The sequence below is a fragment of the Lepidochelys kempii genome, chromosome 8, assembly GCF_965140265.1.
Source record: "Lepidochelys kempii isolate rLepKem1 chromosome 8, rLepKem1.hap2, whole genome shotgun sequence".
NCBI classification, from domain to species: domain Eukaryota; kingdom Metazoa; phylum Chordata; order Testudines; family Cheloniidae; genus Lepidochelys; species Lepidochelys kempii.
The window spans coordinates 90,775,523-90,792,037 of record NC_133263.1 but is presented as its reverse complement, the minus strand read 5'-3'; the positions used below and the strand labels follow the sequence as shown (position 1 = coordinate 90,792,037).

Sequence of the window (16,515 nt, the reverse complement as noted above, 5' to 3'; positions counted from 1 at the left end):
GAACATTACATACAGTATACAATTCAGTACTGAATTTAAAATCTCTTGGTGGGTTTATTAATACAGTAGTACAGTGTTTGTTCCTCAAAAGAGGAAATTCAGTAAACTAATACAAGTGCTTATTTTCTAGACTGAAGCTGAAAGAAAATTAGAGATACCTGTGTTATCAAAAAGTCCTGGTTTCAATCTACAGTAGCCTGCTTTTATTTGAAAAAGTTCACTTATTCTTGTCTGCCTCTGCAACGATAGGAGCATGTTTACTACTACTTCTTCTGCATTGTTGAACAGCTCTAAAAGGCAGTTGCAGCCCTTTAGAATGGCAAACACTTTCATGTCTTTAATCATATTCTTGGTTTCAGGCACAAATGATTCTTCCTGGGAGTTCAGAGGCACCATTGCTATCCCCTTCATCATCATTAGTTTTTGTGTCACTGTGTTAGTCGTCACATGGCTTGAAATTTTCTAGGAGTTTTTAACTGACTGTGACTAGTCTGTGACTTCTTCAGTTGTTGCAAGGTTCTTATCAATCTGGTAGATCTTCTCAATCAGCACACCAAAAAGACTTAGCAACATCTTAACTACTGCAAGAGGGAGCTCATATTCATCTTCTGGATGAACATCTTCATTTGGTGAATCCGCAGTTGACTTGGCAATGGTGAATCCACACTTACCAAAGCATTTTTTTTTGTTGGTGCTTGGCTCGATCTCACTTGATGCTCAATGAACCCAGTGTACTGCATTCAAGAGTGAAACCCTTTTCAGAAGCATTGGGCCCAATTAAGTTAAGTCAGATTTCAATTATTCTTCATCAAATTGATTTTCCTTTTCCGAAATTTCAGTTTTAGGGTTTGAATAACCCCAGCATCTATAGGTTGTAACACGGAGGTGCTGTTTGGGGAAAAGATGCAGAGTTTAATGTTTGTATGTTTAACAGGGCAGTGGCATGGCGCATTATCCACAAACAGAATTTAATATCCCTGTAGTAGCAATTTGCGATCAAATCTTTGTAATCATTTTTCAAAAAACGAATTTATTCCTGCTTTTTTGTTGAATTCATACTTCACAGGCAACTCCTTGATATTCAACTTGCCAGAGCATTGTGTGCATTGGGATTTACTGATCAGTATAGGCTTTTCTTTATCTCCATTCATGTTGGTGCATAAAGCAAGTGTGATTCTTTCCTTTGAATGTTTCCCATTTGAACATTGCTCACCTTTGACAAGGAGGATTTTGCTGTTGCCGCTGTCTAAAAAACAGTCCAATTTCATCCATGTTGTGGATTTCAGACAGTTGATCATCCTGTATGAGTTCAGGTAATTTTTGCTTCCAGTCTGAAACGACACTTTGGTTAATGTCTGCACTCTCACTGCATACTGTACAAAAGGCAAGGTTGTGCCTCCTCTTAAACAATTCAAGTCAGTGATTGCTGGCTTTAAACTCCCTGTTTTCCAAGTCCTCTGCAAATTTCATGGCTTGTGCTTTTAACATTGGACCACCAGAGATATTTACATGACCAACGACAGTGGATTTAAACCACTCGGAAGTGAGAAAATTGACTTCTTAATTTTCAGTTTTGGCATGTTTTAATTTTCGTTGAAGAATTTATATTTGACTCATAATCAGCGAGGATTTCTGCCTCTGTTTTAATGGGTTTTGGATTTGTGTGTTTTCCAATTCCAAACTGTTTGGCAATTTGACAACTGGTATCTAGCAGTGAAATTGCTTTAAAATGTTACTCCATTGTAAGAAACACTTCAGATTTGCATTTCTCTTTTGCTTCCATGTTGACTTCTTTTAGTTTTAAACTGTAACTTACAATAGTGTACACCTTTCATTTCAACACGTTCATGTCTTCCTTTCAAGTTCAACTTCTGGTTCATACACAGACTGGTAAGTAGGGCCCTATCAAATTTGCGGCCATGAATCATGGAGCATGAAATTTGGTTTTGGTAAACTTTTACCCTATACTATAGGGTAAACGTTTACAAAAATATACAGTGTTTCTCAAACTGGGGGTCCCGACCCAGAGGGGGTCACAAGCCTATTGTAGTGGGGTTGTGGAATTGCCACCCTTACTTCTGCGCTGCCTTCAGAGCTAAAGGGCTTGAGATTGGTGGCTGCTGGCCGGGCGCCCAGCTCTGAAGGGAGTGCCGCCTCCAGCAACAGCGGAGAAGTAATGGTGGCATCAGCAGCTCCCACTCTCTGCTTTGCCTTCAGAGCTGAGTGGACAGAAAACGGCAGCTGCTGGCCGGCTGTGCTGTTGCTAGTAGCAGTGCAGAGGTGAAGAAGATCAGTTTCTCCTACGGGTTTGTTTTTACAGATAGGAGTAAGAAAATGTCGTTGCTGGTCACAGATGACATGTTCAGTTTTTTCACAGTTAAATTATAGGGGAAAAACGTTCTGTGGCCTCTGCAAGTAGTCGCTTGAGACAGGTGGTCTCTCTTCAGAGGTGACCATTAAGGCAGGTTTTACTGTCCATATATATGAGAGAGACAAAATTCCAGGTTTAAAACTAGACTGGCTGCATAAGAACAGTCTCTGAACAATTTCTCCAGCACCTTAAGCATAAGTAGGGCTTTATCCAACACATAGTAGGCAGCCCTCCTTGTTCCAGCTCTTCTTTTGTCCCCCTCCAGACCACCTTTACAAATATTTACTGTGGGCAGAGCAAAGAACACCTCACTTCTGTTTGTCTCCCAGTGTTTCTTCTGTGAAATATTAATGCTTTGGCAAAGTACAGGACTGTGTTTATGAATCCAGACATGCTTCTCTCCCTTTAATCTGCCTTCATTCCCCCCCCCCCCAATTCCTTAGAACAACTTGCAAGAATTTATTTGTAGGTGATGTCTTTTGAAAGTTGAGAATGTCTTTTCTCCAGCATGTAACGATCTAGGGCATTGCTCATTTACTGAGTGAGGCTATGCTGGGGCCTAAACAGTCTAATGCATGCAAGTTGCAGATTTTGGGGTATATTTGGAAACATTAACATTTCAAATTCTGTACAGCCATTTTTCGTACCCTTTAAAGTTGAACTAACCCGTTTCTATATCAGACCTTATGTTTATGTATTTTCTTTCTTCCCAAACACTTTACAAACTAGATACACATGATGTGATTTGTAAAGCCAGAGCCCTCTCTGGAGTCAAATGCTGAAGCACAAAACAACACTACATGACAATTTAAGACAGAAAATGAAGAATACTGTGGCCAGCTGAAATTGCAGGGAAACTTCAGAAGACATGAATTTGATGAGGAAATAGGTTTCCACTGTAGGGGGTAGATACAAAATATACATTAAAAAATTTGTGGACAGCTGACCTACCCATCCATGTATGTGGCTATATAGTTTGTGGGTTGTGTTTGGGCTAAACAATGTGCAGGCATTGCAGCCATCTTGCAGGTGCATGCGAGACTTAATCCTTCCTTTTCTTACTTGGTTCCACAAAACATCAGATGCAAGCCATGTAGGTTGGAAGGGGAAAATGGAGAATAAAGTCACATATTGACCATCCAAAGACAAATTATAAATGGAAATAGGTAATTTCAGTGAATTCTGATGAGCTATACTTGTTTGGGGAGATTCTTACGCATAGTTAATCTTTTTGTTTTTCAGTTCTTATTGCTGATTTGCTGGTTTACATACCTGCAGTTATCTTGTATTGTTGTTGTTTAAAAGAAACATCAACTAAGAAAAAGGCAAGTATAACTCTATGGTGTGTGTGTGTGTGTGTGAGAGAGAGAATAAAAATATTATTAACTGGAATATAAATTTAAAATGCTGAAAAGAAAGTTAACTAATGTTACAAAACCACACAGTGCTTTCCGTTTACATAAAATGGACGCCAATCAGTATATCTTGCATTAAAGACTTTTCAGTAAAAAAACATGAAGTTATTTTACAGCAATTATTTTAATGCCCTTCAATAGCAATAACAAGGTGCACTGGAGTTTAGTAACCATGAACTACTGAATTATACTTCTTGTCAAATTTATTGCTTGGGTAGTAAAAAAAAAGATTTGTGCTGTGACATGGGGGAATCAAGGAACAGCCTTGGGTCCTGCACACTTCTTTAGACAGCAGAACTGAAATGCATTGTGGAAGTGACACCATGCTCAGGGTTTTTAATGCTCACTGGTCTCCAGCATCTGTGGTCTGTCAAGTCATGGAGCAGTTCCCAGGGTTAAACTGAGCACAGTCATCTTTGTGAATTGGCTGGCAGAAGACGCCCTGATGCTCCTTTTAATACTCTTTCCCACTAGGGCTCCTTCGTCCCTTCCCACATCACTGGGGGAGGAATAATTAGAGGAAAAGAGTGTTCCCCAGATGAATGAGTAAGGGATCCACAGGAGTTTGGCCGGGCTTGTTAAAGGAGAACCAATCATGTTCTGGTTCCAGGGTGAAATTAATTGCTATAAAATAAAGTGCCTTGTTTTTGTGTGTTTAAAGATTTTTCTCTTTCTCTTTCTCCCAGATTGCCAGTGCTCTCTGTATATTGCTTTATCCAGGCCTCATTCTCATTGACTATGGACATTTTCAGTATCCTTCCATTTTCTTTAAAACAAAAGAATTTCAGTTCTAAAATAAGATGAGTCCCTCCTACAATAACTTTTACTGGGGAGGAAGTTAGATTTGTTAGCTGAAAGTTGAGCCCCCCCGCAAAAGTTTTGAAAGGAAACAGTAAGCCTTAAATGGACTTGGAGCAAAAGATTGATGTGAGGCAAATCAATCCAACATGGCATAGCTTTTCTTTGCATCCCAAGTTCACCTTTATGCCACTCTGCCTTGTTTGAGTAAATATTGGTGGCAATCTGGCTGTGGGGAAAAAATGGATACTCGTGTGATTTCTGCCTGGACAAGAGAACCATCGTAGCTCTTGTTGGGAGGTGGTGAGGAGTGTCAGACACAGCCATGCTGTTCTGTTCTATAAAATGTGACCTTGTCTCTAGCTTTTGCAATCACTATCTGACTACAGAGAATGGGAGGAGATCATTAACATTTATTGAGTGTCTCAGATGCTTCTCTCCAATTTCTAGCAGCCATGATGCTTCACAATGAGATATATCTGTACACCTGACTCACTATACAACATCAACAGTAAATTAGAGTAGACTCTGCTTCTTGTGTCCTCTAATAGCCTTTGAGCCACTGACTCCCATGTTTATAGGTACCTTTGAAACAAATGGTGAATTTGTAGGTTATAGGTAGAGCTAAGTGAGTTATTTCCAAAGAATAACTTATCTAACCGGTATAGCGGATTGACTCAAAAATGTTCGTATTTCAAAATGTATTCAACACTTTTAAAACTCTGAATTGATTGAGTATTCATAATTAGAGCTCTTTGTTAGTGTTTCTGTCCCCAGATCAGAGGAGTTCACAAGTACTTCTGTTGAGAATACCTATATTTAAGATTTGTTTTCTGCTAACATGTGTACAACTTTCACATTAATGGCAACAAAAGTTGGTATTGTGAGTGTTCACAAGGAAACTCACATGATTTGGATTTTGGCTTTTAGCTGACCTGAATTTGTAACGGTTAACTTATCGCCTTGTAACATTGGAACACAGATGTATTTGTATGTTGGTACGCTCCATTACAGCACACATGACTATATTATGTTTTTTGAAATTCATTCTGGACCTTCTGACCTCCTGAGTTTTATGTCCTGTTATCCTTGCCACCTGGAATATTCCTTGCTCTGTATTGTCAGTTGAGCCATTGCTTGCTTGCATATCATATTAAATGTATAAAGTTTCAGAAGCCTTTTAAAGCAGGAGTGGGCAAACTACGTTTTAATCTGGCCCTCGAACTTCTGCCGGGGAGCAGAGTCTGGGGTTTGCTGCATTCCATGTGTGCTGTGGCTCCCGGAAGCAGCAGCATGTCCCCACTCCCGCTCTTATGTGTAGGGGCAGCCAGGGGGCTCCGCATGCTGCCCCCGAGCCGCCGCCCCTGCAGCTTCCACTGGCCAGCAACCATGGCCAATGGGAGCTGCAGGGGCAGCACCTGCAGATGGGGTAGCGTGCAGAGCGGCCTGGCTGTGCCTCTGTGTAGGAGCCAGAGTGGGGACATGCCGCTGCTTCTGGGAGCTGGTTGAGGTAAGCCTGCACCCCTGACCTCCCTCCAGTGCCCCATCCCGGTCCCACCCTCCTGCACCCCAGAGCTCGCACCCACGGGTGGAGCCCTCTCATTCGCACCCCAACCTCCTGCCCCAGCCGGGAGCTCCCTCCCGCACTGTGATCTCCTCATTTTTGGCCCCACCTCAGCGCTCGCACCCCCAGCCGGAGCCCGCACACCTTTCCACACCCCAACCCCCAATTTCATGAGCATTCATGACCCGCCATACAATTTCCATACCTAGATGTGGCCCTTGGGCCAAAAAGTTTGCCTGCCCCTGTTTTAAAGCCTCCATATCAATGTTTATATACCCACAGCCTAGGCTAAGATTTTCAAAGCCACCAAGGGAAGTTGGAAGCCAAATTCCCATTAATTTTAATGAGAATTGGGCATGTCAGATTCCTATGGCAGGTTTGAAAATCCAACCCCTAATGGTATTCATGCAGGTGTGTATACTTTTTTAGCATTAGTTTACAATGAAATATTCACATTTAGGTCTTAGTTGCAGCTTATATTAGAAAATTAGCAATTGTGCATATCCATAAGCAAGTGCAGTAGTTGTTCAGTCCAAGCTGTAGGAAGGTGCACCAGGTAACCGAGATGTGCGGAAGTCCTTGGGCTGTGATAAATGTGGACACTTTAAAATACGCTGTTGGATCAAAACTAGGCATATGAAAAATCAAATTTTGTTAATTAATCTCTAATAACATACTCATTGTGGTGTTCCCTCTAGAACAGTGGTCCCCAAACTGGGGGAGAGGGCACAGAGGAACATTCAGGGAGGTGCGGCGGAACCTGGGGCAGCCCCCATGGGGGGCAAGGAGGGTGCACCACCCAGGCCCACTCTGCTCCCAGCTCCACCCCGCCCCCAGCTATGTTCATGGCTTCAGTGCCTGGGCCTGGCCCCGGCCGCCAACCGCAGCCCAGCTTGCTGCTCCCAGGGTCTGGCCCTGCTCCCAGCCGCAGCCCTGGCTGTAGCACCGGCGCTGGCCTCGGTCCCCTGGCGCCCAACAGCAGACTGGCGCCCAACCCCAACTCCTGACTGCAGCTCCCAGGGGAGGGGCGTGAACAGATTCCATTATGAGTAAGGCGGGGAATGCAACATAAAAAGTTTTGGGACCACTGCTCTAGAAAATGCAGCTGTCAGGTGAGAGGCAGCAGCAGAAACCAAACTTCTAAGAAACAGACTCTACTTTCAAAAAAGATTTTCACTATATTTTGCTGCTTCGATTTATCCTGAAATCATAGTTTTGGCACTGATTCTGCAAAGACTTATGCATGTGCATAACTTTATACATTGTGACCAGTTCAACTGAAGTCATTGGAGGTACTTAGAATGCAGAAAGTTAACTGCTTGTGTAAGTCTTTGTAGGATCATGGCCTTTTGGCATCATAGTTAGTGCTATGAAAGTGACAGTATCACAAATACGATTATGATTTTTGATTGGGGAATAAATAGCAGGTTGAGAAATGATTTATAAAACCCAAATGTGTTGTCATGTAGCTATCTCTACTGGCCAACACAGAGTAGGGAGAGAGACATACATTGTTTCAGTATTTCTTAGGATATCTGTGGCATCTGTCTAATTCAGTTTCTTTTATTACACTTTAATTGCTGCTTTTGATGCATTTAGGTAGAGCCTGAACCATAGCACATCAAAGTCAATGAGAGTCTCTTCATTGACTTCACTGGGTTTTGGATCAGGCCTCAAGTGTCAAAAGTAAATAACAGATTTTTTTTTTTTGGTTGTAACTATTATTTGTTTTGCAGTAGTGTCTAAGAGTCCTAATCATGGATTGGGGCCCCTTTGTGCCAGACGTTGTATAGACATAAGAAGAAGACAGTCTCTGCCCTGAAGAGAGTATAGTCTGAGCATGTTTAAATATTCCATACAAAGCTGTACTGCAAAAAAGATTTAGGGCTTTTGATAATTTTATCCATAACCCTGGAAAATATGAGCACAAGAAAATGTGGAATTGCCACTAGTTGTATCCTACTGAGTCCTACTATGTCAGTGCAGTTTTTTATTAACCCTGGTTAAATGATTGTACTATATTATTGTAATAACAATCTGTGCAACCACAAAACTCTCTTTAAGAAGTCTTTCCTTTTGACTCTATGGACTTTTGATCAGGCCCCCAAATGCAAAGTTACAGTTGGCTAACCTGTTTTAAATAGAATTTAAAATATGTCTGTGTGAACTAAATAGTTGCATATTTGGCACTAGATTTTTAAAAATGAAGACTAACATATAAAACATCTGTTTTGAATATATTTTACACTAATCACCGGTGGCTTTAGTTCACTGTTAACTTCTCACAATGCTCCCGCATGTTCCCTGTCTTGTACATCTTGTCCTTAACATAAAAAACATGTATAACTCTGTGAGCCTGGGCTTTGCTTTGTGGGGTGTACTTTCTCTCTCTTACGATTGGGACCTTTTAGGATCACTGGCATTTTGCTTGGCCATAAATTATAAACAAATGGAACTCTACCATTCGCTGCCATTCTTTTGCTACCTACTTGGAAAATGCTTCCAAAAAGGCCTTACGGGAAAGGGGTGAGTATCTTTAAAACTCAGTATCCAAACACTAGCTCAAGAATGCACTTAGGCAGCCTAGCCTTGGGAATTTGATTCAACCTATTTGTGTTTTCATTGTTTCTCTATTAAGGGAAGGGAAGGTACTGATGTTATAATTTCCTCTGTTCTTGGAGAACAAGTCTCTTTTTAGCCGTTAAATGATACACTAAATATCTAACTACTTTTAAGGCATTAGAAAGTAAAATATATCAAACTTAGAGCTGGGTGAAATTTTTAGACCAAATCTGTTTTCAGCAAAAAATGCAGGTGTGATGACACTGAAACGTTTCATGAATTTGTCTGTTTTCCCAAATCGTTGATTTTTTTTTTCTTGGAGGGGGGGAAGGAGGAGGAGGGAGAAAAACCTTTAAAAAATACTGAAAGGCAAAAATTTTGTTTTGACATTTTTCAAAATGTAACATTTCAATTTTTTGGTTCAAAACAACTTTTTGTTTAGAAATTCGCTTTAATTTTATTTTAAAAAATTCAAAAATGATAAATGCTCAAAATAGAAACAGTTTCATTTTTGGATGAAGGAAATATTTTGTTCAACCTAAAGTGGATGTTAAAACTAAGTTGCCTGAAATTTTGAAATATTTCATTTTTGGTTTGACCTGAAAATGTGTGAGTTCCAATATTTTGGAATTGCCAGTGAACCGAAAAAACTTTTATTTTGCACAGCTGTCATTAACCATCCTTTTTCTGCACACCTTTATCATGCTGGAATCAAAGTTAAATATGGGCCAAAAGTAGACGTCCAGATTAATGAGACAAATGCCAGTAGAAGTGACACAGTCCTAGTGGTTTTCTTATGACTGATCTAGAGATGATGATGATACCTTTTCTCTAGTACTGGTAGCTCTTCTCAAATTTGTCACATTTGGCGATCTTATGCACATTCAGTTGTGTCCTGTAAATACACTCTACGTTTTAAGCCCCAAGTGCCTGATATTTTTTAATATATAAACAACTGAGTTTTTGCCTCTTAAATATCTCAATGTAAAACTCTTCTCTGTATTTCAGGTTAGTGTTGTTAATTAAAATAGCATTTACGGTGGTTGCTTCTTTTGCGATTTGCTGGCTCCCATTCTGCACAGAAGTGGAACAAATCCTGCAAGTACTCAGAAGACTCTTTCCCATTGATCGAGGCTTATTTGAGGTATGTGGGTTGTTTTGTTTTGTTTGTGTAAATGTTCTGTATTCTTAGATCCCTTGAGAAACCTTCATCATGACCTTTAGGGATTTCATGTGGAAGACACACCACAGAACTAGTAATCTGATCTGCCTTCATTGGCAGTCATTTCTTGCCAGTTATTTAATCCAGTATTTAACCCCTAGCTCAGCTGGCATCTTCCAGGATATTATATGAGTAGACAACACTTATCCCATCATCAAACCCATACTTCAGTCATACATTTTTCCATTGACATAGATTCCATAGTAATTGACAGTATCAGAAGATACAATGTAAAAGTTAACAGCTTCAGAATCTCCCCTTTGGTTAGTATAATACTCAGCTTTATTGAAAGGAATTATTTTTACAACTAGTAATGGTTGTAGTGTTTCAGGTGTAAATTAAAGCCTGCTTTGTGTCCTAGCTGATACTCTCAGTAACCACTTTCTACAAAAGTTGATTTAGACCAGTTGTGCTTTTACTGTTCCTAAGTAGTAGTTTGATTCAGCACAATGCTCTTGAGGCTTGATCCTGCAAGATGCTGAGCACTGTTGCCCCAATCCAACAAAGCAATTAAGCACAGACTTAAATCTAAGCACACAAGTAGCCTCACAGATGCCAGTGCATCTACTATTATATGCTTAAAAAGGCACTTCAATGCTTTGATAGATTGGGGTCAGAGTGCTTAGCTCCTGGCAAGATTGACTCAAGTTCAAGAGCAAGTTCTATACCACAGGCTTCCCCACAGTAGAAACTAAAGGGCTTTATTCAGTAATGCTTCAGTGCTTTGCTGAATCTGGGCCTCAGTGACTGTTAGTGTGAATGGTTTGCCTTATATATGTGGCTTCTGTTAGCAGTTCTTCAGTTGATACAAATCATACCACAACCTGCAATATCTTTGCCCTGAAAAACTAACATTATGGATACGCTGAGGGTGGCATTTAATTTAGATGCAGCCATAGGAATATTTTCAGAACATATTCTCCAGATGCTTGTTAAAAAATAATTGAAGCTTGGGAGATAAAGATATTTACAAACCAAAATACCTTTTGTCACTTTGCATTTTTTACCCTTTGCTAAGTTTAAAAATAAAAGCTGTAAATGTCAACAAACAATGAATCCAAAAGAGCCCAAGGATTTTAGTCTAATATTAGATCAAATATTTTCAGACTCAATAGGGGAGTGACTTACTTGGATACTAATCTGGATAAACTGAGAAATTGTCTATGTAAGCAATGCACAGTAAGTTTATACTCTGTTGCCTGTAACAGGTTCTTTGAATTGATTCCCATTTACAGAAACAGCAACAAATGCTGATGGTTGTAAAATCTTATTGGCTATGAAGTAGGCATCTTATATGTTTGCTGGTGCTGCGAAACCCTCTGTTCACTTGTAGTCCTCAGCAAATTTGAAGAGCATATTCTGTATTGCTAGTAAGCGTACAGGAAAGATGGCTTAGTAGTTGGTGCTAGTAGCTTTCTTGTTATGTCTACACAGCTGTGATTCTAGCAGCTGTTTAGGGATGAGTTTCATGGGCATGATAGCTGTGGTTACAAATGTAATTTTGAAAGTGATCCTAGCACAACTGCTAATGTCTTTAGACTTCTTGATTTATTAGTGGTTAACTCTGTCATTGCTAGTAGGCAGAGCTAAATACATTCAGGTATGTAATAAATGTGAGAATATATTGAATGTAGCGCTGTCAAGTGATTAAAAAAACTACTGCAATTAATTGCACTGTTAAACAATAATACCATTTATTTAAATATTTTTGGAGGTTTTCTACATTTTCAAATATATTGATTTCAATTACAACACAGAATACAAAGTGCACAGTGCTCACTTCATATTTATTTTTGATTACAAGTATTTGCACAGTAAAAAAAACCAGAAATAGTATTTTTCAATTCACCTCATACAAGTACTGTACTGTAATCTCTCTATCATTAAAGTTGAACTTACAAATGTAGAATTATGTACAAAAATATGCATTAAAAATTAAAACAATGTAAAATTTTAGAGCCTGCAAATCCACTCAGTCCTACTTCTTGTTAAGCCAATCGCTCAGACAAACAAGTTTGTTTACATTTGCAGGAGATAATACTGCGCAGTTCTTGTTTACAGTGTCACCTGACAGTGAGAACAGGCTGGAATCCCAAGATATTTATGTGCCAGATGCACTAAAGATTCGTATGTCCCTTCATGCTTCAACCACCATTCCAGGGGACACGCGTCCATGCTGATGACTGGGTTCTGCTCGATAACAATCCAAAGCAGTGCGAACCGACACATGTTCATTTTCATTATTTGAGTCAGTTGCCACCAGCACAAGGTTGATTTTCTTTTTTGGTGGTTCGGGCTCTGTAGTTTCTGCATTGGAGTGTGGCTCTTTTCAGACTTCTATGCTCTACACCTCGTCCCTCTCAGATTTTGGAAGGCACTTCAAATTCTTAAACCTTGGGTCGAGTGCTGTAGCTATCTTTAGAAATCTCCTATCGGTACCTTCTTTGCGTTTTGTCATATCTGCCGTGAAAGTGTTCTTAAAATGAACAACATGCTGGGTCATCATCCAAGACTGCTATAACATGAAATATATGGCAGTATGCAGGTAAAACCAAATAGCAGGGAACATAAAATTCTCCCCCAAGAAGTTCAGTCACAAATTTAATTAACTCATTATTTGTTCAAGGAGCATCCTCAGCATGGAAGCATGTCCTCTGGAATGGTGGCCGAAGCATGAAGGGGCATATGAATGTTTAGCATGTCACGTAAATACCTTGCAATTCCGGCTACACAGGTGCAATGCTAATGCCTGTTCTCATTTTTTGGTGACATTGTAAATAAGAAGAGGGCAGCATTATCTCCTGTAAACAAACTTGTTTGTCTTAGCGATTGATTGAACAAGAAGTAGGACTGAGTGGACTTGTAGGCTCTGAAGTTTTACATTGTTTTGTTTTTGAGTGCAGTTATGTAACAAAAAAAAGAAATCTACATTTGTAAGTTGCACTTTCATGACAGAGATTGCACTACAGTACTTGTAGGAAGTGAACTGAAAAATACTATTTCTTTTGTTTATAATTTTTACAGTGCAAATATTTGTAATAAAAATAATATACACTTTGATTTCAATTACAGCACAGAAGACAATATATATGAATGCAGAAAAACATCCAAAATATTAAACAATAGAATACCAATTCAATTTTAGAAACAGTGCAATTAAAACCGCAATTAATCGCAATTGATTTTTTTATCGCGATTAATTTTTTTGAGTTAATCGCATGAGTTAAATGCGATTCATCGACAGCCCTAATTGAATGTCTTCACATTTGAAAAAAGTTTCACAGGTGCTATCATTTTGATGTAAATTTTCGTAGAGATGAATGGTTTCAGAGCTTTATTTTCACAAAATGTGTGGTCTTGACTTAAGACTGATGGTCTCTTGTGCTCAAGAAAGTATTTCTCAGTTGTTTTAATACAGTTTCTTTCAGATTATAATTGTCTATGTTTGAGCCAAGGTCACACTGACCTAGTATTGCCTTTCATTATAGCATATGACATTTGTGTGTCAAAATGTATTTTTCAGTGAAATAGTAAATAATCCTCATATTATTTGAACAGCAAACTAACATAGATACAACTCATTAAATATCTTTTCAGGATAAAGTAGCCAATATTTGGTGTAGTCTAAATGTCCTTATAAAGATAAAGAATGTGCTGTCACCTCAAACCCAGCTTAAACTCAGGTAAGAGAACTGAAGGCTTTTAGGTAACTTTTACTTTTATTCATATCATGGGGGATTTTCAAAAGCACCTAAGTGATTTAGGAGCACAAATCCTATTGAAAGTCAAAGGGACTTGTGCTCCTAAGTCACAAAGAGTTTTTTGAAAATCCCATCCATTAATTTTTGGGAAGAATTGAGAGATGAAATTTTCAGAGTTCTTAAAAAGACTTTTGTTCATGGTGTATTTTTTAGTTCCAAGTAATACAAATAAAATTTAAAGATTTTCCCCAGGTGTGCGTGTGTTTAGAATGTTAAGAAACTTTTTTCTGTGTGATCTGAGCTGAATAATTAGTTAAAATTGGGACGCTAGATAAAAATAACAAACACATGTATTTGACTTTTTCCATTATTTCTTCTAGATGTTTTAAGTTTGCATAATCCAAAATATTTCAAATAAGCAAGTAGTTCAAGATGAGGCTTTCAGTATGGAAAATGGATAAAAAGTTACTGAAGAGTAAACTTTTCAAAAGCACCTAAGTCAATTAGGAGCACACACCACACTGACTCAGGCTCCTACCTGATTTGTGCTTTTGAAAATGGGACATGGGTTCCTTAGTCACCTAATAGCTTTTGAAAATATTATCTGAAAACATAAGTGGTTATTTATACATTAAAGAATAAACTTAATATTTTTTAAAAATAATCTTTTAGCTTTGCTTTTACATTTCTGACCCTGCTTCCGGCTTGTATAAAACTAACCCTCCAGCCCTCTCTCCGAGGATTTAAATTTGCTCTGGTAAGTGAATTTTTGTAATTGTTTCTTATTTAAAATCTATCATTGAATGTTGGAGAATGGCCAACAGTTCTCCTTAAAATTGTCCCACTGTGCAGAGTTGTGTATGTTGTTAAATGTCATTTGGTATCCGCTGAAGAGACTGTTTGTTTAAAAAGCATATCACAAATAGAATTGAATATCAAAATTGTATCGGAGGACCTAACTAATGTCTTTTAAATCTCAGGTTTTCCCCTTGTCTATACTTCTTTATTTCTCTTATCCTCGGTTTTCTTCATGTTAATTCTGTATTTTTATTATTTTCCTCTGAAAAGCCATTTGAAGATTCTCCACACAATAAAGCTTTGTATGGATTTGAGATTTCCTTTCTCTTTCGTTTTGTTTCCAGAGTGATAGTTTTTTTTAATGCACTGGCTGCCAAATTCAATAAAAATTCCCACAATAGTCATTGCAGGCTCATTAGTGGTTTGAAAAGGAATGATCCTTTTTTTTGTTTTTAACAAATGTTTGGTTTTCTCTCTGTAGTCTAATATCATTGAACGTAAATTTTAGGCATATTTACATGACATGAATTTAAAATATTCCTTTTAAACTAAAAGCGCTTTTATATCAAGACAGATATCACTAAAATTGAAACAGTAGTTGATGTATATGGTTTAAAATATACAATAATTTCTAAGTATTATTTGAGTTTATAATAGTGATGCCTATAACTAGGATTAATCCTTCCCAAGAATTGTCTTGTAGTTTAATTCTTGCTCAATATATTTTTAGTTCAGTAAAAAGAATGAGACCTTTTGTTGTTACTTCTGAGGCGCGGGTCGTTCATGAGTACGGTTGACCCAGCATAATACAGCCTACCTCAGGTATGGTAATTACATAGTTCTGACTTTATATCGTGGGGCCCCAATCCTGCAATCACTTATAAATTTGAGTAATTCAGTTTACTTTGATGGGATTACTCATGTGAGGATAGTTAAGCACATGTGTAAGTGTTTGCAAGATAGGGGTCTTATTACATGAGTCATGTTCTGAATACTCTGGGTCAAACTTTCAAAAGGCTCCTTTTTGCAGCCACAATCTGTTACAGGTGCAGCTCAGTGTACTTGTCCCTCTAACTATATTGAAAATGCAAATTGCTCTGGAATTGAATATATTTAGTACAAATTAGATACTTTAATTTATACTGGACACTTCGTACTGATGCCAGCCTTTACATAAAATTAGGCCAACTAAAAAACTAAAGCCTACACTTTGCATTGGGGAGATATATATTAACCTCTTCTACTTCAATCTTTTTAGATTAGTTGTGCATTGTCATTTTTCCTGTTCTCCTTCCAAGTACATGAAAAGTCCATTCTTCTAGTATCAATGTAAGTACTTTATTTTTAGAAAATATTTTGATACCCTTTTCCCCAATTTGCATGATGCCACAGGCTTCTTCCTCACTTAGAAATTATGTATCTATTGGAAACAGACTTTTTTTAAAAAAATTGTGCATATCATTTTCATTCCGTAAGAACTTCTGAATGATAGGTAATTTGAGGCTATGAAAGTAGAAATTTCCTTTTTGACCACTTTCATTAACAAGATGTACTAATGGGGTTAACTAGGGTCCACTCAGCACAAAAAATGTGTGACTGTCCGGGTGGCAGGGGTGACTGATTCTGGGGGTGGGAAGGGTGACACTGCCATGGAAACCAAAGAAAAGCCCCAGACATGTAGTTGTCCAGCAAGGTAAGAAACTATATATAAGGTAAGAAATAACGATGAGTGAAATAGGGTGAATTCTCCCTCATTTCTCAATAACTAGATGGCAAGGGGCCTCTTGTCTTGGAAATTAATGTATATATTCCCCTTCTCTTTCCTTTGTTGGGAGATAAGTCTTAAGGCTGAAGGTCATCTTCTTCCCATTGGATGAAGCATAGCCATCATGTGGGAGGAATTTGAACACTGGCATGGTAGCACCTTTAATATTCCTCTCCTAAGTTTACATTAGAAAGCTCACATAGAGGCCCACAGGGGACAATTTTATCTAGATTGGCCACTAAACTATTGTTGCTAGCTTCCTGGCGGAACACGCAACTTTACCATTCTTCCTAATGTGACTAAGGACGGATGCTTATAA

The 16,515-nt window shown here is 38.5% G+C and overlaps 1 protein-coding gene across 7 annotated transcripts in view; it reads left to right on the top strand.

Moving 5' to 3' along the window:
- ALG6 (ALG6 alpha-1,3-glucosyltransferase) overlaps positions 1-16,515 on the top strand; it is a 38,890-nt gene that overhangs the window by 17,814 nt on the left and 4,561 nt on the right. For all 7 annotated transcript variants that reach the window (XM_073357460.1, XM_073357455.1, XM_073357454.1 and 4 more), the window contains 7 exons: positions 3,614-3,696; positions 4,473-4,541; positions 8,493-8,674; positions 9,719-9,854; positions 13,530-13,615; positions 14,306-14,390; positions 15,690-15,760. In XM_073357460.1, coding sequence (XP_073213561.1) covers positions 3,614-3,696; positions 4,473-4,541; positions 8,493-8,674; positions 9,719-9,854; positions 13,530-13,615; positions 14,306-14,390; positions 15,690-15,760 — 712 coding nt within the window. The remainder of the gene's footprint in view (positions 1-3,613; positions 3,697-4,472; positions 4,542-8,492; positions 8,675-9,718; positions 9,855-13,529; positions 13,616-14,305; positions 14,391-15,689; positions 15,761-16,515) is intronic.